We start from the raw sequence: 21,915 nt of genomic DNA, 5'->3' as shown, positions 1-21,915 counted from the left end.
GCCGTCGGCCCTCGGGTGAGACGACAAGACAGCGGAAGGAATTTTACAGGTTTTAATAACACAGCTTCAAAAGATAAGCCTTTTTACTGGAAGTTCTTCACGTACAGAAAAACCACATTCCTGCCCATTGTACACTGCTACATAGGCTATGCATTATTCAGAAGGAGCACATGATGGTGGATGGAGGACGGCGTCCGTCCAGACTTACAAAGAAGGCAAGAGATGTTGGTAGATGTGTCTCACAAATAAAAAAATAAAAAAATCATAAATAAAAGGACAAAAGGAGTGAAAACATTAGAGAAACTGTAAATCATATGCATTGAGGCCTGGTTTGTATATTAAGGCAATGAACAGTCATATTACGACACTACGTTTGGCACCGAGTTTGTGTTTATTCAGCCTGTCAGGGCGGCATTGCGACCATATCGGTGACGTTCTGACCATCAGAATTTAATAGGCAGTAATGTATTCAGCCACACAGCACCCAAGAATTAGCACTGTACTTCGCACAATAAAGCAAAGAACTAAAATTAGTACGGGATACTTAAAAAGTCTCCGAGAATTATTGGATTGGACACCACTGCATCTACCTCTCAACCACATAAATGGATAGCGTGACATTATCCAACTAACTCACTTTGCAAGCAAGCCTGACGTTTGCAGCATGAAGCGACTGCGTGATTTGCAGCCTCAGGGAAGACTGACCAAACCAGAAGCTATTTGGGATCCGTCCAGCGCTAGACGTCGGGGGATGGGCATAACAGACTCAGCAAATACAACTCACTCCTAGCTAGCTAAAAGCAGAGGCGATGGAGCCTGTAGGCCCATGTAGACGAGGCTTGTGATATAAAAGCACAACATAAGGGCAGAACCATACATAGGCCAGAGGGAGGAGGAGTCCCATTAAAACTCGGGTGGGTTTCTACCAGGCAAAAAGAATTATGAAGCACTATGAAGTCCAGGGCTAAAAGCTGCATGAAGCAAGGATTTGCAAGGGGTTTTTACAAAGAACCTCTGGTTTCTCTCTGGCTGCTGTGATGTAAACTTGAACACATTCTACAATGCTATAATGAAAAGACATAAAAGAAGTATCAGTGGAACCAGTTTTGAAGGTTAGAAATTGCAAGAACCAGGCTCTCTGAGTCTGAACCTGCCTTTCAGGACTAAACATTCCTCCAAAACAGGCCTACTGTCATCTAACTGAAATCCAGAAGTGTTGTAGCACTCTCCATCTCCAGTAGGCTCTGCTGGGAAAAGCCACTGACCAGAGCCACTGTCCACAGAGCAGCATGTTCGGTCACCAGCTTTCGAGTCCATAGATATGGTCATCAGAAGTGCTTGGCTGGCTGGTCCAAGTCATCATTGCCTCCTTTTGTTTGGCAATTTGCTACAACATACTGCCGACACTTCGGTTTGACAAGCACACACGGTTCAGTTCGTTTCCACAATCCACTGTTCCGAAGCCAAGTCTAGTACTCCAAAGAACGGGTCATTTCATCCAACCAACCACGGTGTCCCGATTCCACTTTGCAAAGTCTGTAAGGTTGGTAAACCAAATGTGAACTGTAACTGTAAAACAATAACTGTATTTAAAACCACTTATTATGAATAGTCCCTACATGCAAAGTACTGAACCCTGGAGAACCCTGTCGCATACTGCTACAGTGCCTTGATTCCTTGGCTAACAAAATGTCAAGCTTCTGATGTTTAGCATAAACATGGCTATGCTTATTAGCAAAACCTGAATATGCTGTTTCTAGCAATATTTATGCAATTGAATTAGTGAAGGCAATTTCATGAGTGCTAGCATCCTCTGGAAAATTAAAAATCACGGAGCATTGGGAGTAAGAAGTAGTAGTGTTCTTGCGTGAGTGACGCTACAGGGCAGCCGAAACCCCAAATAGAATACAATATGACAAGCAAGGTTCGATTCCAGATGGCCACAATGCACAATATTCAAAAGCTGTCATTTCCCTAGACAAAAAAAAAACAAAACTTTAGACCCGAAAGCTTAATTTGATAAAGAAATCCAGATATTTCTGACTTTACTGATATGAATGTAGGCAAATGACATGTAATCATTCTTTACAAATGGCAGACTAATAGAAGGCCTAACTGCTATGAGGGGAAAATTGGGTATTGGGCAAGCCAACTGATTGTGACGGCATATAAAAGCTACATCGTAAGGGCTGTATTTGTGCATGTCTTTGAAAACATCACAAGAGGAAGACAAGAGTTGCAAAAAGGTTGATCATCAAGTTGTGGCAAAACAATGCTGGCAACGTCGGTGGTACAGAAGGTTTTCTTCATGTTCTTCTACCAATTAATACCAATCTGCCATTCTGATGACACTGTAACCCAAAACAGCCAATGCAACCAGGGAAAGAGGGCCTAATTGCTCAGTGTCCCTACAAAACAAGGGCTGATGTGAACAAAAAAAAATACATCTGACCACAAAGGCAATGAATGACACGTGTTCAATCACAAAAAAAACCCCAAAGGCTATTCAGCAAAACCAGTCTGACAACAGGAACACAAATCATGATCCATCTTCCAGAAGATGTCTATTTTAAAAAAAAAAGAAAAAAAAAAGACATGAGCAAATCTCACAGAGGTCCAGTTCAGAAGAAGGCTGAAAGGGTTTGGAACATCAGAAAACGTTGCGGGTGTTGTTGTATGAGGTGGACAAGAGTGGAGCGCTGGGAGCGCTGTAAGGTGGGGGAGGTGTTGGGGAGGTGAGCTCAGGAAAGGGCTGGAGGCCCATCTGCTTGTTCTCCTGGAGTTTCCGCACCACTATGCGGCAGAACTCCTCACTGTGGCGCTCGCACGTGTCCAGCAGCTTGCGCACTTTTGCGGTGCGCGTGGGCTGGTTCGACACCAGCTCGTAGTCCTCGCGCATCAGCAGCTCACGGGCCAGCAGCGCGTCCAAGCTCTGGTTCAAACAAGCCTCCGTCATCTGCCGCACCACCTCCTCCCGACGCATGGCAATCCAGCGTCCTGCTGGTCCCGGGCTGTCTGAGGGCAAAGTGAAGTCTGCAACATAGAAAATACTTTATTAAATAATAGTAATGATAATACATTCAACAGCAGCTGCTCTGGGCTACCTGACACTCAGAACTGTAGCTGAGCTGGTTAAGCAAAAGCTAGCTTAGCTAGAGGGCCACAAATCCAAAAAAACACAACAACAAATTCAATTCAGCTTCTGTCCTTTCAACAGCATTTCCACACGTGCCCAACAAGTGGGTCTTCAGTCAGTCAGACTAGAATTTGTTCTGTTGTAAGCAGACGGTTATCCCGCCAACTGAGCTAAAGCTAACCAGCTTTTCTCTCCTGATTCAGAGCAGTTAAATATTTGCAGTTGTTGTCAGACCGACAGTTTAATATTTATTGATAATTAAAATTTTAATTTGTGCACATAGTTTCTCATTGTGTAAGCAAACTGAACTTTGTATTTCATCGTTTTTGCATTAATGCAGGATGAAACTGAATGGAAGCCACATAAACGTAGAAAAATGCTGCAACTTACACTACCTGACCACTTTCACTTTCATAGATGTGTAGTTCATAGTTGTGTCCTCACTCACTCCACTTGGGCCTCCATACTTGCATGCCTGAACTGCTGTATTTGTATTATTATTATTATATAGATTTTTAAACATACATTTCACTGATGTAAAAACAATATACTCTTGTTACCATGGCCCAATATTATTTAGATAAGTATTTATGTATTTATTTATTTTTAGGAATTAAGCAAAGACATCAAATAATCAATATCAAAAGAAAACAACAAAAAAATCGTCACAGAGCAACATTAAGATTAAGGGAGGTATCAAAGATAAGGTGTCTCGCCAATAGAGAAGTGAATCCCAAAATATCTGACCGAGGTAAACGTTGCCAAACAAATGTCTGATGTACATATGGTGATGTACCTATGTCAGTCTATAGTATTGTGCAGCTGTGTATTGTTTAACATCACATGCAGCAGAACTGTCTATTAGGAGTGTAACATCACACTGTATCATTAAATGCAAGATGCATCAAATGAATTCAACAGACTGGGTTAAATAAACATATTGTAATAGTGATTGAACAGTAAGCCAGCAAGCTACTATATATAGTAGCCAGGAGAGCTTGTAACCATATTACTACAAACATTAATTATATAATACCCCAAAAAAGTGAAAGTGAATAGACTGTCATTAGTGTGTGTAGAAAGTAAAAATCAATAATCCTTTAAATCTTTCAGATGGTTTTCAGATCTACTTCTTGTTGGTCTTCTTTTGTTTAGATGTCGGACACAGTTCCCTGTTTAATTACATAGTTACACACATTACCTTTACATTCTGCATGGATTCTATTTCCTTTCATTTAAACAATACAGACTTCCCATCAGCTTCTACTGTTTAGGACACAGTTGCACAGTCACGTGACCAACCTTGCGGATGAGCTTGCAGGGTAAGCGGGTGGATATTGAGGGGTAGGTCGCTCTCACTCTGAGGAGGGTGTGGTTTAAGGGGGATGTTGAAGTCAGAGATGGCATGGGCGGTCTGGTATGCAGGGTTCAAGTTGTTTTGAGAGCTCTGATCCATCAGAGGCTTTGGTGCATCCAAAGGCAAAGATATAACTGACGACAAAGGTCCGTGTGCACCTAAGAGAGGAAAGGCCCAGCGTACAGATGAGCACAAGCAGGATTCTTTTTATCCACTAAAGAGCATTTTGGATTCTTTCTTCAAATTCGAATAAGCAGCAGTGAAGCAGCCTGCAGAGTAAAAAAATGACAGAATTACCATGAGAGGGATTTGAGATAGTGAGGAAGCCTGGTTGGGACATGTCAGTCTCCTGGGAGGAGCAGGACCCTGACCCAGATGTGGAACTGTTTTCCTGTCACATGAACATAAAAATCGTTATACGCAAAATGACAAGCTACAATCTAAAACAGTCATCAAAAGTTTGTACGCAAGAAATGCGTGACGACACGAACCGGCCAGGGAGTACTCTGCAACTTGAAACACTTTTCTTCCACCTGTTTCCCATTCGCTGGAATCGAAGGGCCGCTGCTTGGTGGCCGCATAAACTACAGGAAAGATGGAGGGAGGAGTGAGATTAGGCATTTGTGAGCTAACTGTGGAACTGTGGTTCCCATTCATCCGTGTCTTGGACTTGAGCCGATTGTGATTCAGTTTCCATTACTTATTTAAGGTGTAATTTGTCACTTCCTCCTGGTGCAGTGGCTCAGCTAAGACATGTTCTGACATGCCCTTCTTTCATTTAGAACGGGTGATGCTTGGCTAACAATCCTAACAAACACTAGACTCATATCCATAGATATACCTATTTAATTATTTACTTTATTTATTGTAACTTATTATATTTTGTGTAGAAACACAAAAATAAACATGGCCACATGGCTCAATTATGGGGCAGCCAATAGGAGTCATGGCTAAAATTCAGTTTAATCACTGACCAAGATGCGACTGGGGACAGTCCAAAGTGTGTTTGTGTTTGTGAAATGTTGATAACAAATGTCTTTAAAATCTGAGACACAAGCCTTAGGGGGATTGGACATCCTACTGAAAGCAACCCAAGAAGGTCTTAGAGACACTTTTTCTATTTATTTATTAAATCCACTCACTTTGGATCTTTTGACCTCCAGTACTGCCTCCAGGACGTCAATCTCATCAAACCTCCGCAACATGGGCTCCAGTTCGATGAGACAATCTAGCGGGCAAAGTCAGAACGTACATGAACATTCACAAAGCAAACACTCAGAACTATGAATTACTGCTTTACTCACTGGACTGTAGGAAGTACATAAAAAGAGGAAAAGAATGTGGCTGGAGAAACACACCCCATCCCCCTCAAAAAAAAAAAAAAAAAAAAAAGAGGAACCAAAGTACAGAGTGGCATGTAGACGGATAGTAAAATGGGCCACTGTCAAAAGAAAAGGTTCTTTGGATTAGGAAGCCCTCAACAGGGGAGGGTAAAAATAGGCCTGCTGCTCTGAGGCTGTTACAAAACACCCTAGAGTTCACAGTTCTGGGAACAGCTCTGCTTTCAAAATACAGCAAAGTTTAGTATGAGGTCATATAGGGGCCAATCGACTTAGAGGTCACTGTGAGTGGCAGCACGAATTCAATAAAAAAAAAAAAGAAAGGAAAAAAGCAGTTTTGAAGTTTAAGCAATATATAAACCGAGGAGAGTCGTCCATGAAACGTTCATGGTCTGGTCCGTTAAGTGACACACTTACCCAACATTCTCTAACAAACACTGTAATGCTGGCAGTGGGGGTTACAGATCAAATCGGATGTTTATAACCATATAGGTTGGAAGTATTTGTTGGTAGACAACTTGAATCCAGAAGCAGCTCACTTTAAGTAGCAGTAAACACTACCAAAGCAGACGGTAACAGTAAACCTTGATTGAGTAAATTAGGTGTATTTTTTCCCCTCAAAGGCAGTAGTACATATTTTAAGAAGCCATATGAACCTAGCATAGTGTAAATGGGAAAGCATGCTCTGGAGTCGACCAACACACGCATGGCACACCAACCAAGCATTGGGTTTGCTGCTATCCGCTGGAAGATGCTGGGTCGGTGTGGCTTTAATGGTGAAAAAGAGACACTCACTGATGAAAGAAGGCCGCTCGTCTGGGTTGGAGGTCCAACCACTGGTCATTAGACTGATGAGGGTATCCCTGCTGGGGATGTCCACCGGCAGGCTGTCCGGTCCTGTATCGGGCCTTAATCCCCGCAGGACACTAAACATGATCTGCATAGGGTTGGTGGCGTCTGACCAACATGAAGAAACAATTACTCAGCATATGTTTTAGCAAAGAAGACACAGACTATTTCTATAAGAACATCTATAAGCAACAGCTTATCTACAAATATTCTATGTTCTATTAAAAAAAAACATAAAAATAAGATAGGGCAAACCATAGTCACATCTGTTGGCCAGCAAGTTTCAATAAGTCAAGACATTGCAAAGAAGAGCAGAAAACAGAAATTCACACAAAACTTCCACTTGCACTACCTTCGTACGGTATCCGTCGTGACAGTACTTCCCACATGATGATGGCATAACTGAAAGAGGAAGCAGAGAACAGGCCAGTGAATGGGGGGAAGAGCTGCCACGCTTGCCCATTCGGGACTCCCCTTAGAGGAAGAAAAACTTTCACATCAGTCCAACAATTTCAACAGGCCTCTGTGACTAATCAGGGACAAAACGGGGAGTAACGCAAGACGAGTTCAGTCATGTGCTAGAGGAAGTAACAGAGTCGCCGCTAAGTGAAACTACTCCACCAAAAAAAGGCCCTTCAGAAAGGGAGAAGCCTTTGCAGGTGTGACCATACACTGCTTTGTGGTCGGCGGGGTTGAATGCAGAGTGTTGCTTTGCTCGTCAGATCTGCTTATTATTTTGGGAATGCATCTGAAAATACCTGAATCCAAACACCCTGCATGTCCCACGCCTGCTGCCTGGCCACCTCTGCAAACCACTACTGGCACTAGATATGAGGTGGCAGAGAAACTGTTGAAGTTGATCAAATGTTTGCGAGAGAAGGAAGAATCATCATGAAACAGAGGTTTCAGTCTAAAAGCAGTTCTACTCTCTTGACTCCAGTCCATTTACTGTAACTACTGGTGGCTGGTAACTCGTGTTTCAGATTTAGGTGGTTTCACTGTATTTTAATGTATTCATATATTATTTATTTATTTACTTAACTACTAATCTAATACAGACATTTAACAACAAAAGGGTATATAAAATATTTTAAATGTGCAAAAAAATAAAGATCTTTTGAAAGTTTATGAACTAAATTTTATAAAGAAAATAAAAACGTGGTTAACGTTCAAGTAGAAGTGGAAGTGTACGTGTGTGTGTCTGTATAAATATAAATACATACACATAGTTATAAAAATTTGCTGGTGGGTGACCTCTCCCAAAGACCTTATAGGATTTCACCAGTTTACCGGAACAAGCAAACAGGTTTACTTTGAATCAGGTGGATGTGAAAACATTTTGGGGGTCTTTGAGGAGTATGCGCTAGCTTACTGTCACTAGCAGCATCATGCTCTAGAGCTGTTTGTGAGGAGTCTAAATTACACATTGTTAAATTTCCTTCACTACGTTTTTGTTGCGTGGCGATACTGTGATATGTAAGAAGCGTGGACCGTAGAACTAATTTTAAACGGTATACTGAATGAACCATCATACCGCCCTGCACTACCTGAACTGTTTTTTAACAACAATCATAAAAGTCAACCACTTAGCCAATTTAGCCATTTCTTATTTTTTCTTCCGTTATCAGAGAGAGCTGAAAACCAGCCAATTCAAACATATGTTAACACTGACTTTCTAAAACAGCTAATCAGAAACCCATCAGATAAGGCATTTGCTTTGCCTCAATGTTACAAACTGAAGCATGAATCATTCCTGAGTCACAGAGTACACAAAGTTTGGTTGGCTGCTGGCATTTATAACCGTATCTGCAATTGTTAAGGATTTTTTACAGCTTAGAACAAACAAACTTCCAAAGAAAAAAAATCATTATTTCACTACTAAATTCTATTTATTTTGTTCTTTAAACTTACAATGATCACATGTTACAGCTGAATTATGGGGCCACCACTGCCCAACTCTATACTGCACATAGCGTTAAACATAGGCAGACCTGTACATGTCCTGTTTGACATCAGCTCGCCGGCTCTTATTGGGTTCGTATTCTTCGGGTGGCATATAGATGACGGTGCCACCCATCTCAGCGGGCTTTGAACCAGACCCTTTGCTGATTGAGAGCTGCCGCCATTTAGACAAGCCAAAGTCAGCTATCTGTTAAAGGACGAGACACAAGCAACACAAGGCAGATGAAGAGCTCCGTAAGGTTATGAGATCAAGACTCACTAAGACTTATTTAAAGAAAGCCTAAGTGATGACTCAAGAATTGTCTGGCCTCCCGCAATCAAGTGAAGCATGTTAAAGTGGTCTGCAGTGCAATAGCCCACTTCTAAATATATCCTTATTAATATAAGAGGTTTATAGAAGGCTTTCAGGAATAATCAAGGTCATGCTCGTATGTAAATGACCCTCTGGTTTTCATATGGAGATGTACCAGGTATAAAAGGGCTTACAGAGAAACGTGACAAAAAACTACTTCTGCAGTAACAGCAGTGAAGTCTGCCAATGAACACTGAGGTTTTTGGAAACGGTTACTCATGGATATCAATTGTACAAGTCATGGCCTTCCTGGAGGAAGCGCTCCCACACAGGTCTGCATTCCACATAACTACAGTAAGAGCGAGTCAATAAACATTCAAAGGCCAAAAACAACCAAAAAAACTCCCTGAACTCTAAGTGGTGAGCTTAGAGCTGAGGCAGAATTACAAAATCGAGAAAGCTATGGGGGTTAGAAGGCAGGAATAATGACACAGTTCAATCTCTAAGGTGGGCAAAACTCACCAACCTTTACATGATACTCTCCGTCCAGCAGAATATTTTGCGTTTTCAGATCGTGATGGAGCAGTGGAGGGGTCATGTTATGGAGGAAGTTGACTCCCAGTGCAATTTCATACAGAATTCGAAGTCGCAGTGGCCAGGCCACCACTGGATACATGTTTTTCTGCCACACAGAACAGGAGAACAGGATGAACAAGATGAATATAAAACTGGAAAGACAAAAAAAAAAGTTAGGAAACTTTACCTCATGCAGAAGTTCATCCAGAGATCCATTGGTCATGTACTCGGTGACTATGCAAAAGAACTCCGGCTCGTTGCACACGCCAAAGATCTGGATGATGTGGTTGAACCGAGCCTTGTGTAGCACCTCGGCTTCTTTCAGTAAACAATTCCTTTCTCTGCAAGGAAGCAGGTTTGAAATTATGCAAAGGGTGTTCGGGATTCCCCTTTCTCAGAAACAGCTGAGGAGAGCTTACACCAGCCCAGCCGCTAGAGTTAAACTCTTACTCAAGCTCGACAGCATGTGATTTCCGGTGATATTCGAGCTGTCGGACATGGAGGTTTGGAACATTGGAGAAAAATCACTGTAAAATCACTTGTCAATCAGTAGGTCATATTTATGACCTACTAACACACAGATATATAAACACACTTTGAGTTTTGAAGTAGGTGGAAGCTGAAAACTAAACCTTCTGTATGTTAAAGTAAAAAAAACAACAACAGGACATTATAAGCAGATCTTCTTCCAGTAGTAAATACGTTGTCCTCTAAGCTGCTTTTGGTAAACACTAATACTTTTACTTCTACTCTAATTTGCGAGACAACTAACCCACTTCCTCCGTGCCATTCTAGTCCTTCACACCTAGTTCCTACTTTTCTTTTTGGGGTTTAAGTTGTCTTCTGGTCTGCTGGTTCTCTGGTTGAACGACAACCAGACTAAAACAAGGATACTGATGTTTTGTAGGTTTTAAGTTGTGATGTTAGGTAAAAAAACCCATCCAATCCAAAAAATCCAGTGTGTTGCAAACGACACGTCAATGTCATGTTGATGTAAAAGACCAAGATTTGGTTGTGAAGTATCGCAACTAAAACGTCACCATACCCCAGCGTCTGCTAAAATTAACGTCCACAAAACATGAAAACCTAACATTGTTAGACGTTGATATGCTGTTGCTTTTAAAGTCAGGGTGTTCAGTAACCAAAATCTGTGCAATGTTGGAGCTTAATGTCAATCCAATGTTGGCTTTTGACAGATAAGTGATCATTTCTAACTAAAATTCAACATCTGTCCAACGTTGGAGCTTAAGGTCAACCCAATGTTGGGTTTTTGACAGATAAGTGATCATTTGACAGATCGTTTCTAACTAAAATTCAACATCTGTCCAACGTTGGAGCTTGATGCCAATCCAATGTTGGGTTTTGAGAGATAAGTGATCATTTGACAGATCATTTCTAACTAAAATTCAACATCTGTGCAATGTTGGAGCTTGATGTCAACCCAATGTTGGGTTTTGAGAGATGAGCGATCATTTGACAGATCGTTTCTAACTAAAATTCAACATCTGTCCAACGTTGGACCTTGATGTCAATCCAATGTTGGGTTTTGAGAGATAAGTGATCATTTGATAGATCGTTTCTAACTAAAATTCAACATCTGTCCAACGTTGGAGCTTGATGTCAATCCAATGTTGGGTTTTGAGAGATAAGCGATCATTTGACAGATCGTTTCTAACTAAAATTCAACATCCGTCCAACGTTGGAGCTTGAGGTCAACCCAATGTTGTGTTTTTGAGAGATAAGTAATCATTTGACAGATCGTTTCTAACTAAAATTCAACATCTGTCCAACGTTGGAGCTTGAGGTCAATCCAATGTTGGGTTTTGAGAGATAAGTGATCATTTGATAGATCGTTTCTAACTAAAATTCAACATCTGTCCAACGTTGGAGCTTGAGGTCAACCCAATGTTGGGTTTTTGACAGATAAGTGATCATTTGACAGATCATTTCTAACTAAAATTCAACATCTGTCCAACGTTGGAGCTTGATGCCAATCCAATGTTGGGTTTTGAGAGATAAGTGATCATTTGACAGATCAGTTCTAACTAAAATTCAACATCTGTGCAATGTTGGAGCTTGATGTCAACCCAATGTTGGGTTTTGAGAGATGAGCGATCATTTGACAGATCATTTCTAACTAAAATTCAACATCTGTCCAACGTTGGACCTTAATGTCAATCCAATGTTGGGTTTTGAGAGATAAGTGATCATTTGATAGATCGTTTCTAACTAAAATTCAACATCTGTCCAACGTTGGAGCTTGATGTCAATCCAATGTTGGGTTTTGAGAGATAAGCGATCATTTGACAGATCGTTTCTAACTAAAATTCAACATCCGTCCAACGTTGGAGCTTGAGGTCAACCCAATGTTGTGTTTTTGAGAGATAAGTGATCATTTGACAGATCATTTCTAACTAAAATTCAACATCTGTCCAACGTTGGAGCTTGAGGTCAATCCAATGTTGGGTTTTGAGAGATAAGTGATCATTTGATAGATCGTTTCTAACTAAAATTCAACATCTGTCCAACGTTGGAGCTTGAGGTCAACCCAATGTTGGGTTTTTGACAGATAAGTGATCATTTGACAGATCATTTCTAACTAAAATTCAACATCTGTCCAACGTTGGACCTTAATGTCAATCCAATGTTGGGTTTTGAGAGATAAGTGATCATTTGACAGATCATTTCTAACTAAAATTCAACATCTGTCCAACGTTGGAGCTTTTGGGTCAATCCAATGTTGGGTTTTGAGAGATAAGTGATCATTTGATAGATCGTTTCTAACTAAAATTCAACATCTGTCCAACGTTGGACCTTAACGTCAATCCAATGTTGGGTTTTGAGAGATAAGTGATCATTTGATAGATCGTTTCTAACTAAAATTCAACATCTGTCCAACGTTGGACCTTAATGTCAATCCAATGTTGGGTTTTGAGAGATAAGTGATCATTTGACAGATCGTTTCTAACTAAAATTCAACATCCGTCCAACGTTGGAGCTTGAGGTCAATTCAATGTTGGGTTTTAAGAGATAAGTGATCATTTGATAGATCGTTTCTAACTAAAATTCAACATCTGTCCAACGTTGGAGCTTGAGGTCAACCCAATGTTGGGTTTTTGACAGATAAGTGATCATTTGACAGATCATTTCTAACTAAAATTCAACATCTGTCCAACGTTGGACCTTAATGTCAATCCAATGTTGGGTTTTGAGAGATAAGTGATCATTTGACAGATCATTTCTAACTAAAATTCAACATCCGTCCAACGTTGGAGCTTGAGGTCAATCCAATGTTGTGTTTTTGAGAGATAAGTGATCATTTGACAGATCATTTCTAACTAAAATTCAACATCTGTCCAACGTTGGACCTTAATGTCAATCCAATGTTGGGTTTTTGACAGATAAGTGATCATTTGACAGATCATTTCTAACTAAAATTCAACATCTGTCCAACGTTGGAGCTTGAGGCCAATCCAATGTTGGGTTTTGAGAGATAAGTGATTATTTGACAGATGATTTCTAACTAAAATTCAACATCTGTCCAAAGCCTCTAATTTCTACCCAAGATTGAACATCTGTGTAATGTCGAGGTCTGACATCAACCTGGTTTTCATTTTCGACTAAAACTCGAGAAGTTACGTCCAGCATCCAGCTCATGATCTGCTGCTATACTGCTCGGATCTTTCCCTCTGGAGCTTCGCCATTATTATTTTAGTCCAAAAGGATCCTAAACAGGGAATCCCAGGCTCCAGTTGGTAAGCTGACAGATGTTGGATGATGGTGAAGCTCCAGTACAGCTGAACTGGAGGCTATTTTAGAAGTTTCAGGAGCGCATACAGCTACTTTTCTGGTGCCTGGACTTTGGCTGAACTAGTACTAGTACAATTCCTCGAACATGACTTACAGGCTAAAGCTGCTCTACCCAGCCACCAGAAGTCTGGTACCGAGCCTCAGTCCTGATCAACACAGTTTAACAGTCACCAGAAGAGGTCCAAGTCACCAGCACTAAATTCAAAGCCTCCACAGGCCTTTCAGCTGCCGCAAGAAGGCCGAACCGAAGCCCCGAGTCCTTGAGCTCACCTCTCCCCGACGGGCGAGTCCAGCTTCAGGCACTTGATGGCGACGGTGGTTCTCCAGTCGCTGTGCTGCGCACGGAACACGGTGCCGAAGCCGCCCTTGCTGATGTAGTGCAGGTCGGTCAGCTTGCGGTAGGGGATCACGGGCAGCGCGCTGGTCAGGCTGCCGATGTTCACACAGCCCGCGGGCTCCATGGCGACCGAAAAACGGAACCGAGGCGGAGACGGTTAGCGAGAATTCCCGCGTAGCGCCGCGAGCGCCGCGGCCGAGCCGGAGCGTCTGGACGACGGCATATCTGAGGGGAAAGGGGCGGTAAGGACTGGCGCTCCCGGCGGCGTTACCTCAGACACGACGCGAGATAGGGGTCGGTTTACGGAACTTTAACGGGGGGGAAACAACAACGGTCTAAATTAACGGAATTCGTTAAAGTTTCGGTTAACCGAGAGAACTGCGCGCGACCAACGGTCGGTTATTTAGCCAACTTTGAAGGAAGAAACTGTCAACGGGGAATCTGCGTATGGTCTCTAGCTCCGCCTCACACACTCGACCCAAAATAAAACGAGGGACGAAGCGTTCCCGTAACACTCACACACTCACACACACACACACACACTCACACCGCCACGCCGTTAACCGTTAGCGGCCGTTAGCTACCTCAGGCTCGCGCTCGCGGCTCGGTTTTAACTGACCGTTTCAGACGCTGTGTTTTGTGTCGCAGGCGCGTGCGGGTAAAAGAGGCGGAGACTCCAGCGCGCGTGTGTTTGATTTCGCACCCGTTTTTGTGCTAAGCCACACCCCCCGGTTAGAAGGACGCGCGGTGATTGGTCAGTGCGGGTCATACGGTTACAGTAAAAAATACATTTCTGAAATTATTATTTTTTTTCACAAAGTTTTTAAACCATCGCAGAAAAATATTCTACGAAGCTACGAAGACCTACAGAGTCAAGGCAGAAAATATAATATTTTTTATATTATTTCTTATATTATTATAAACATTATATATAGCTGTTCCTACGATTATTAAATTATTATTATTACATTTTCCCACCAGTTTATATGGAACAGTTTATTAAATTGAGCGAATTATTATTACATTACAATTTATTAAAATGAGGAAATATGTTAGGTCACCATAAAATCGTACAAAAAAATAATATATATATATGTATGTGTATTTGTGTAAGATATAAAATAATAATAAATAAATGAATAAATAAAAATGATATCGTTTTTGTGTTGAATGTGATATTTGATATTCAACATATTTTGCAGATTAGTTCATATATATATATATATATATATATATATATATATATATATATATATATATATATATATATATACACACACACACACACATATATATAGACATACAGTTGTGTTTTTTCTGTGTGTCTTCCACCATTGAGAGCTTTAAGAAAGATATTCCTGGAATCAGACGACTCCATCAGATAAAAATAACAACAGCTTATCGACTTCAGCTGTTCTGACCTGCGATTGATGACCGGTCACTAACAATGTTTCATCACATTATCCAGACCCAATCAGAGCTCCTGATTAAGGCTGCTCCTGATTATCTGCCTAAGCACTTCACATCATGTTGTAACAGTAATGCTCCTGAGCAAGCCTAAATCTAGACCTGCCATTACTGTGAGCCTAAGAGCTTTGGGAATCCCCATGATGTAACAGGTTTCAGGGAACCTCAGCCCATTTCCAGGAATCTCTGGCACTCTCAAAAATAAATAAATAAATAAATAAGTAGATAAATAAATATATATGATCTACTATATAATTTATAATTGTACATAAAGTCTATATACATTTTATGCAAATAAATAACATTTAAAAATCACAGAAATAACATAAATAAATGTTATTATGGTAAAGGACAATCACTATATAAAAATACTCTATATAAAATATGCCTCATTTTGGCTTAAGCGCCCTTTATTACATTGTACTTAAAGATGATTTAGTCTTGTTGATTGTCTAAAATGACTTTTACTGTATTTTACTGTATCTACTGTATTTCATTTGCCCCTAGTTAGCTTATTTGATGCGCATTTAAACACCTGCAGTAAATGTATAACACTTTATAATATTATTTTAAATATTAATATTTAATCTGTTAAAAATTGTAAAAATTGGGCTACGTTCCCATCTCCCCAGATTTGTTTGGCTCTGCTCGCCGTCAATCATAGCCGTGGCCTCCATGTCCCGCCTCTAGATGAAAACACTCCAGTGATTGTGCGAGTGTGGCGTTTATTATTTTTGTTATACCACCCGTTTTCAGGCATGACCCGCCTCACCCGAGCTCTGATTGGCTAGAATTGCCACGCCAGCTGCGCTAGGATTGGCCGGATCGACGGAGGGCTTGCGAGTGTGAACTATGAACCAATCCTAGCGCAGTAGACGGAACGTGACTAGCCAATCCTAGCGCGCGGGGGCGGGGCTTGGCCGAATACGCGTGTGCTAAAGGGCTGAAGCTGTCAGCTGATGTTGGGTCAACGATCTCTTCTAAAACTCGCTCCTGGACCTCAAAACACTGCGATTAGCCTGGATAGCTAATCTGCTGTTGGTAAGTAACCTGGTAGACCTATCTGTTATCTACTCAAATGCACTGCCGTTGGACAGAAACTAGTCATACAAATTACATATTTAAAATGTATTTAATTACTTAAGTAATTAGAGTATTTTTTTAACGGTAATACTTCACCACTTTACTGTGAGGAGTGGTTTCGGCTGAACTTAATAACCTTTCATTTCTGTCCTTACAGCTGCAGTTATGGCCGGCCCGTTTGTCCCCGTCCCTTACCCCATGGAAAGGTGTCCATCAGTCCGGCAGCTCAGACACGGATTCAGGAGATCCTCCAGCCTGAGCAATCTCTCGGTCAACTCTGACACATCGCTTGCACACAATGCGTGGGTGAAGCGAGGGCTGAGGAAGATGAACAGCATGGAGAGCAGAGCCAGTAGAGAGAGTCTGTACGACAGACCACCCATAGCCACCTTAGTGGGCTACGAGGTCATGGAGGAAAGGGCCAAATTCACGGTAAGCTTCTGTCTCTTGGTGGTTGCAGTCAGAGTTGCTTCTATTAAAACTGATTAACACTGATTAGGTACTACTTGAGCGTTAAAATGTCATATTTACGTCAGATTTTGACATATGTATACTTCATATTTAAAATTTGATGTAATTCAGAATGGTTTGGGGAGTAGCTGAGCCACAGTTGGGCACAGTGGTGGTGCAGCGAACCAGACGTCTGAAATGTTTGGCCTCTAAAAGCTCCTTCCCAGAAAGTTATTGCATGAAACGGTTATGAATACTCTGTCTGATGTCTGAGCTGTTGTTTTACCATAATTTCGTGATACATTTTTTAACTAAAACATATATTATTTAGGTGTTTCCAAAAAAAAATGCATAAAACTGTTCTCAACATTACATGAAAATCGCTGTAGACACCTGGTGGAGGTAGGTTTACTGGCTTTGGATAGTAAATATGACGGCAATTTTATATATATATATATATATATATACCAATCAGCCATAACATTAAAACCCATAAACAACGTAAACAACTTCGATTATCTGGTTCCCAATGGCACAACTAGCCAGCAAGTAAACAGCCAGTTCTTGAGGATAATTTGCTGCATAAGGCATAAGAAGCCAAGCCACCCTGACAAAGGGCCACACTGTGATGGCTAGACGACCGGGTCAGAGCTTCTCCAAATCATCAGGCAGTTCTTCGGGGTCAGCACATATCAAAAGTGGTCCAAAAAAGGACAACCAGCAATTGGCACCCAAGGCTCATTGACGCAACTATTGCAGGTCTCACTTCACAACCTGACAGCACAGGACACCTTCAGAGGTCAGATCTGTTTTCGCCGCAAGAGGGGAGGGAGGGGGGGCTTTACCGATACCGGAAATCTGAAATCTGTTGCTATCCATGTTAAGCGTACTCTTACAGGTCTCACAATGCAGGCTTAGTAAGCCTTGCTGTGCTCGAACTTCTCTGAAAATAAATGGAAGTGGGTGACTATCTAGCAGTCACACACGCATGACGTTAATGTGGACGCTATTTTTGAAAAAGGACAGCTGACTGAGATCACCATCGTGCTCCACTCCAGCATCATCACATCTCCTTCTGCCTGCTTCAGGTCTATAAGGTACTGGTGAGGAGGGCGCCAGATGAGAGCTGGGTGATTTTCAGAAGATACGCCGACTTCTCCAGACTCAATGACAAGGTCAGGAGGAAGTGGTCCAGACCAGCAGGTCTGGTGACAGCAAAGTCATGGTAAAGACGTTGCCTCATGCTGTTCTTTACTTATTTATGCATGTGTATGTTTGTCTATGTGTGTGTGTGTGTGTGTTGGGGGGGGGTTGTTAGCTCAAGGAGATGTTCCCCAAATTCAGACTTGCCCTGCCACCCAAGCGCTGGTTCAAAGACAACTATGACATGAACTTTCTGGAGGAGAGGCAGCTGGGCCTTCAAGCTTTCCTCCAGAACCTGGTCGCCCACAAAGACATCACTAACAGGTGACCAAGAATCGCTACAGCATAATACTGTACTGTGGAACAGTCTTGCTTGTTGGTCAGGAAAGCTATTGACATGTTGGTTAGAAGAACACAGGGTTTGGGTGCTGAACTTCTCTTCTTATATGGATTTGTTCCGTCCCCCAGCAGCTCACTTGATTTAGGACTCAGGAGATAAACCAGGTGTTGGATGTAGAATAAATGGAAATGTAGATGTAGATGTACCAGACATTTGGTTCACCCAGTGGACTTGAAGACCTCAAGAGATCGTCTTCTGGTACCACAATGGGTTTGACTACCAAAGGCATTATAAGACTTCTAAGTATTAGACGTACACAAAGTCCTAGTCATATTTTAAAGCAATGCTATATTAATACATGTCCAAAAGCCAAATGTCCACTAAAACCAATAGAACAGGTCACTCTAGAGCTTCTGCACATGTGGCTAAGGTCACCATGCCCATTAGGCTGTAGACCAGTGGAACAATGGAAATGTCCTCTATGGAGTGATGGAGCTCCATCCAAAACCTTTGGTGGCTAAATGCAAACAAATCCTCACAGTGGTGTTCAAAGCACGACATCTAGTGCAAAGTCTTCCCAAAGGCGTCCACAAGGTGTTCCTTCAGTTTCCCTGAAAACACCTCAGCACAAAGGCGATTCTTAAATGGTCGAGCGAGCATCATACGAAGCACTCGTTCTTCTGGTGCCTTAAACCTACATGAATAGACTGCTTTTATCATGTACATCAATGCAGGCATGGCAGTGTTTTGTCTGGTACTGCACCGAATGATCGTCTCGTCTTGTCGGTCTTCTTTTCTCCAGCGATGCAGTGCGGGGGTTCTTGTGCTTGGATGACCCACCAGGTCCTTTCGACAGTCTGGAAGAGAGCAGGGTGAGAGCATTCTTCTGTCTTGTTAATTAACATAAATAGCGATGCTGTGCAGAAAATAATGGAAATGTACATTATATGGACAAAAGTATTGGGACACCTGCTAATCCTAAATCAAGGGCATTAAATAAAGAGTTTGTCCTGAGGCTTTCTACTAAAAAGATTCTGGAATGTTGCTGTGAGGATGTTTGATTGCATTCAGAGACTAGAGCGTTAGTGAGGTTGGGATATTGAATGACCACCCAACCTCATCCCAACTTATCCCAAATGTATTTGATGGAGCACCATCCATCATTCCAGAGAACAGTGCAGTTCCACTGCTCCACAGCTCAAGGCTGGGGGGCTTTATACCCCTCTAGCCCACACCTGGCATTAGGCAGCATGGTGCCAATAGGTTCATGTTTATCTGCTCCAGTAACTACAGGTGAATCAGACAGTTTGCACCTCTCATCTGTTTCAGGCCTACTGTGAAACCCTAGAGGAGACCAACCATCGCCTGCAGAGGGAGCTGCTGGACAAACAGAGAGAAATCGAGTCTTTGAGAACAATCCTGGAGGACCGACAGCTCCAAATCAGCAGACTGGAGAAAACAAAGAAGTAATGTAACCACATGACCTGTTTTGTTGGTTGCTGAGGAAGCAGAGGCTGGAGGGCGAGCATTGTCCTCTGGCTAGAGTCTGGGGAACAAATGACTCCATTCAAATGTTTATTGTCCTCAAGGCAATGAAGCGTAATGTTAATCCCCTATGTGAATTATGTGGACATACTGTTGCTGGCATTCCCTGCAGGAGAATGCAGGAGCATGTTTTATACAAGCCAGTTGATTCATTGGAAGGGAAGCATATAAGCATTCGGATGTGGCCAGATTTTGAGGTAAATCAGGTACTGCCTTATTACAGGTTACGGTGTTGAATGTGGCTGCACAATACAGACTAAATATTAGTGCTGCTAGGGATTGTGTATTCAAAATGCAGTGGTGAATTAATAATGTGACCTGGTTAAAACCTGCCCTACATTATTTTGAGCAAAAGAATGTACTTTCTTTGGATTACACCAAGCTTCCAAGATTCAGGATTCCAGTCTACGTGGGCCAGGATCCAGAAAAGCTTAGTGATTTCCTTGTTCGGACACTGTCCAGGCACTAGGTCAAGTAAACAGTTAATTAGCAGAATTAGTCGGTGTATTCAAGCAGGGACATCACAGAGTTGTGCTGGATGCAGAACTAAACCTGTAGCTCGGGTGCAACCAAGTCAACCAAGCCTTTTTGTGTAGTGCAGCTTTCTGCAATGTCAGCATCACAAGGTTCACATACTGTGTTTTTCACAGTGGCGTCCGGAGCACCCAAAAAGAACGAAGGGAACTCCAGGCAGTGAAGGCTGACAGCAGCACTGATGCAGGTGTGAATGCAGACACGGACACACAACCGGCATCTACAGGAGCAGAGACGGACTACATGAAGAACCCAGACCGAAGGTGACAAGTATAAACACAGCCTAAGAAGCATTAAGGCCTTCAGACATCTGTCTCTATTTACCATCACTGACTGTAATCTTCATTATTTAAATAAAACGTCTCAAAATCTCAACTCCAACCTGCTGCCAAAGGAAAACCTCTCACTAAACTGAAATTTCTCCTATTTCTGTTTATCTGCTCTTCACCAGTTTAGAGATCCAGTTGCCAAAGAGAAGCTATGGAGCTTGCTGGAGTGGACCAGCTACTGAGAACCAAGAGAGTGTCTTTTTCCAGACTTCTGCAGTTCTAGAAGACCAGGTTTAGATGTGATGGCCATACTGACCGCAGAGTTAACCTTCAGAAGCCTGGAATTCGTACTGGTGTTTAACTGTAGATTTGATTGACATATTTATTTAAACAGAAGTACACAATTAAACACACTGTAACGTTAATGTTCAATTTTCAGTCAATTTACATTTGATTTTAAAACAAACAAATGACAAATCATGCCAAATATGTAAAGACTGTAGACATAATTGTAATTTATCTTAGGCTATTTATGAACACAGTGAACAAAGAGTAAGACTGAATTAATTCATACATTTAAAAGAATTAATATATGGTTGCAATTTGCTCTCTGTATCTTGTGATGCACCAGCTTGGAAGCTTGTTTTGAAAAGACTTTAGCACTTAAATGTTCTTTAAGTTTACAGACGTTCGTATGTTTTGCTGGACCGACATTTTCGGCATAGAATTAAGTTGAAATGGTTCTGTATAAAGAACCCGGTTTAAAGTTGAAATTACTCATGTTCTAGACACAGCTGAAAAAATTGTCAGTTTAAAATCTGGTGTGTATTTACACAAAGAGAGAACACCATTAACCATCCAGATTAGCTATCTGCTCTAACTTTGCCTATTGTGCAGTTTTTCACTTTTTGACAGTGTAAATCGGTCAGTTGTTCTTTGCATTGTGTCAAAAGCTCATGATGAATGGACCAATAGAAATGCTCCAAAATGATCTGAAATAATATATTTCTATGCTGACTTCCATTGAAGAAAAAAAATTTTGAATTTTGAAGATATGAGGTTTTTGCATGACTGTGTAGACTGCACTAAGTACTGATACACTACCCAGCTGGCAATGTTTTAACTGTTTTTGAAGGGTCCATGAAGGGGGCTCCAAGTGGACTACATTTGACTTTGAGGAGAACTTAATAAATAAATAATAATAAATAAATGTGTATGTTGTGCGTTTGTGTGTGTGTGTGTGTGTGTGTGTGTGTTAATCTACTGCTTTATATACACCAATCAGCCATAACATTAAAGCCTTATACTGCCCAACATTGTTTAGACCCCTCTATTGCCGCCTAAAACAGCTCTGAACTGTCAAGCTATGGACTCCAAAAGACCTCCGCAAGACCTGGCACCAAGACGTTAGAAGCTTGTGAGGAG

At 41.6% G+C, this 21,915-nt stretch overlaps 2 protein-coding genes across 4 annotated transcripts; one reads left to right on the top strand and one right to left on the bottom strand.

The window, feature by feature from the left end:
- Positions 1-37: 37 nt before the first annotated feature.
- Positions 38-14,323, bottom strand: ripk2 (receptor-interacting serine-threonine kinase 2). Of its 2 annotated transcripts, XM_072688342.1 has the most exons (11): positions 13,593-14,323; positions 9,700-9,853; positions 9,463-9,618; positions 8,674-8,831; positions 7,035-7,084; positions 6,629-6,790; positions 5,636-5,721; positions 4,985-5,077; positions 4,791-4,884; positions 4,439-4,651; positions 38-3,033 (listed from the first exon to the last, which is right to left on the bottom strand). In XM_072688342.1, the coding sequence occupies exons 1-11, from the start codon at positions 13,781-13,783 to the stop codon at positions 2,651-2,653; spliced, it is 1,740 nt and encodes a 579-aa protein (XP_072544443.1). In that variant the 5' UTR covers positions 13,784-14,323; the 3' UTR covers positions 38-2,650. The 2 variants fall into 2 exon arrangements, with proteins under 2 accessions (XP_072544443.1, XP_072544442.1); XM_072688341.1 differs by having other exon boundaries at positions 9,463-9,853; positions 13,593-14,322.
- Positions 14,324-15,447: 1,124 nt separating this feature from the next.
- LOC140561759 (sorting nexin-16-like) lies at positions 15,448-21,664 on the top strand. 2 transcript variants are annotated; one of them, XM_072686990.1, is made up of 8 exons: positions 15,448-16,167; positions 16,367-16,641; positions 17,748-17,834; positions 17,978-18,126; positions 18,945-19,014; positions 19,472-19,608; positions 20,338-20,484; positions 20,673-21,664. In XM_072686990.1, the coding sequence occupies exons 2-8, from the start codon at positions 16,375-16,377 to the stop codon at positions 20,785-20,787; spliced, it is 972 nt and encodes a 323-aa protein (XP_072543091.1). In that variant the 5' UTR covers positions 15,448-16,167; positions 16,367-16,374; the 3' UTR covers positions 20,788-21,664. The 2 variants fall into 2 exon arrangements, with proteins under 2 accessions (XP_072543091.1, XP_072543092.1); XM_072686991.1 differs by lacking the exon at positions 17,978-18,126 and having other exon boundaries at positions 17,748-17,884.
- Positions 21,665-21,915: the final 251 nt, after the last annotated feature.

Source organism: Salminus brasiliensis, chromosome 9 (assembly GCF_030463535.1).
Source record: "Salminus brasiliensis chromosome 9, fSalBra1.hap2, whole genome shotgun sequence".
Lineage (NCBI taxonomy): Eukaryota > Metazoa > Chordata > Actinopteri > Characiformes > Bryconidae > Salminus > Salminus brasiliensis.
This window is presented reverse-complemented; position numbering and strand designations above follow the sequence as displayed.

What these genes read in the sequence shown, in the direction of transcription:
- LOC140561759 (XM_072686990.1), top strand. Translation starts at nt 16,375, where the DNA reads ATGGCCGGCCCGTTTGTCCCCGTCCCTTACCCCATGGAAAGGTGTCCA. An exon ending in AGGAAAGGGCCAAATTCACG is followed by an intron (nt 16,642 to 17,747) that starts GTAAGCTTCTGT and finishes TGCCTGCTTCAG; the next exon opens with GTCTATAAGGTACTGGTGAG. An exon ending in TCTCCAGACTCAATGACAAG is followed by an intron (nt 17,835 to 17,977) that starts GTCAGGAGGAAG and finishes GGGGGTTGTTAG; the next exon opens with CTCAAGGAGATGTTCCCCAA.
- ripk2 (XM_072688341.1), bottom strand. Translation starts at nt 13,783, where the DNA reads ATGGAGCCCGCGGGCTGTGTGAACATCGGCAGCCTGACCAGCGCGCTG. An exon ending in GACTCGCCCGTCGGGGAGAG is followed by an intron (nt 9,854 to 13,592) that starts GTGAGCTCAAGG and finishes GCTTCCTTGCAG; the next exon opens with AGAAAGGAATTGTTTACTGA. An exon ending in TATCTCAAATCCCTCTCATG is followed by an intron (nt 4,652 to 4,790) that starts GTAATTCTGTCA and finishes TTCCTCTCTTAG; the next exon opens with GTGCACACGGACCTTTGTCG.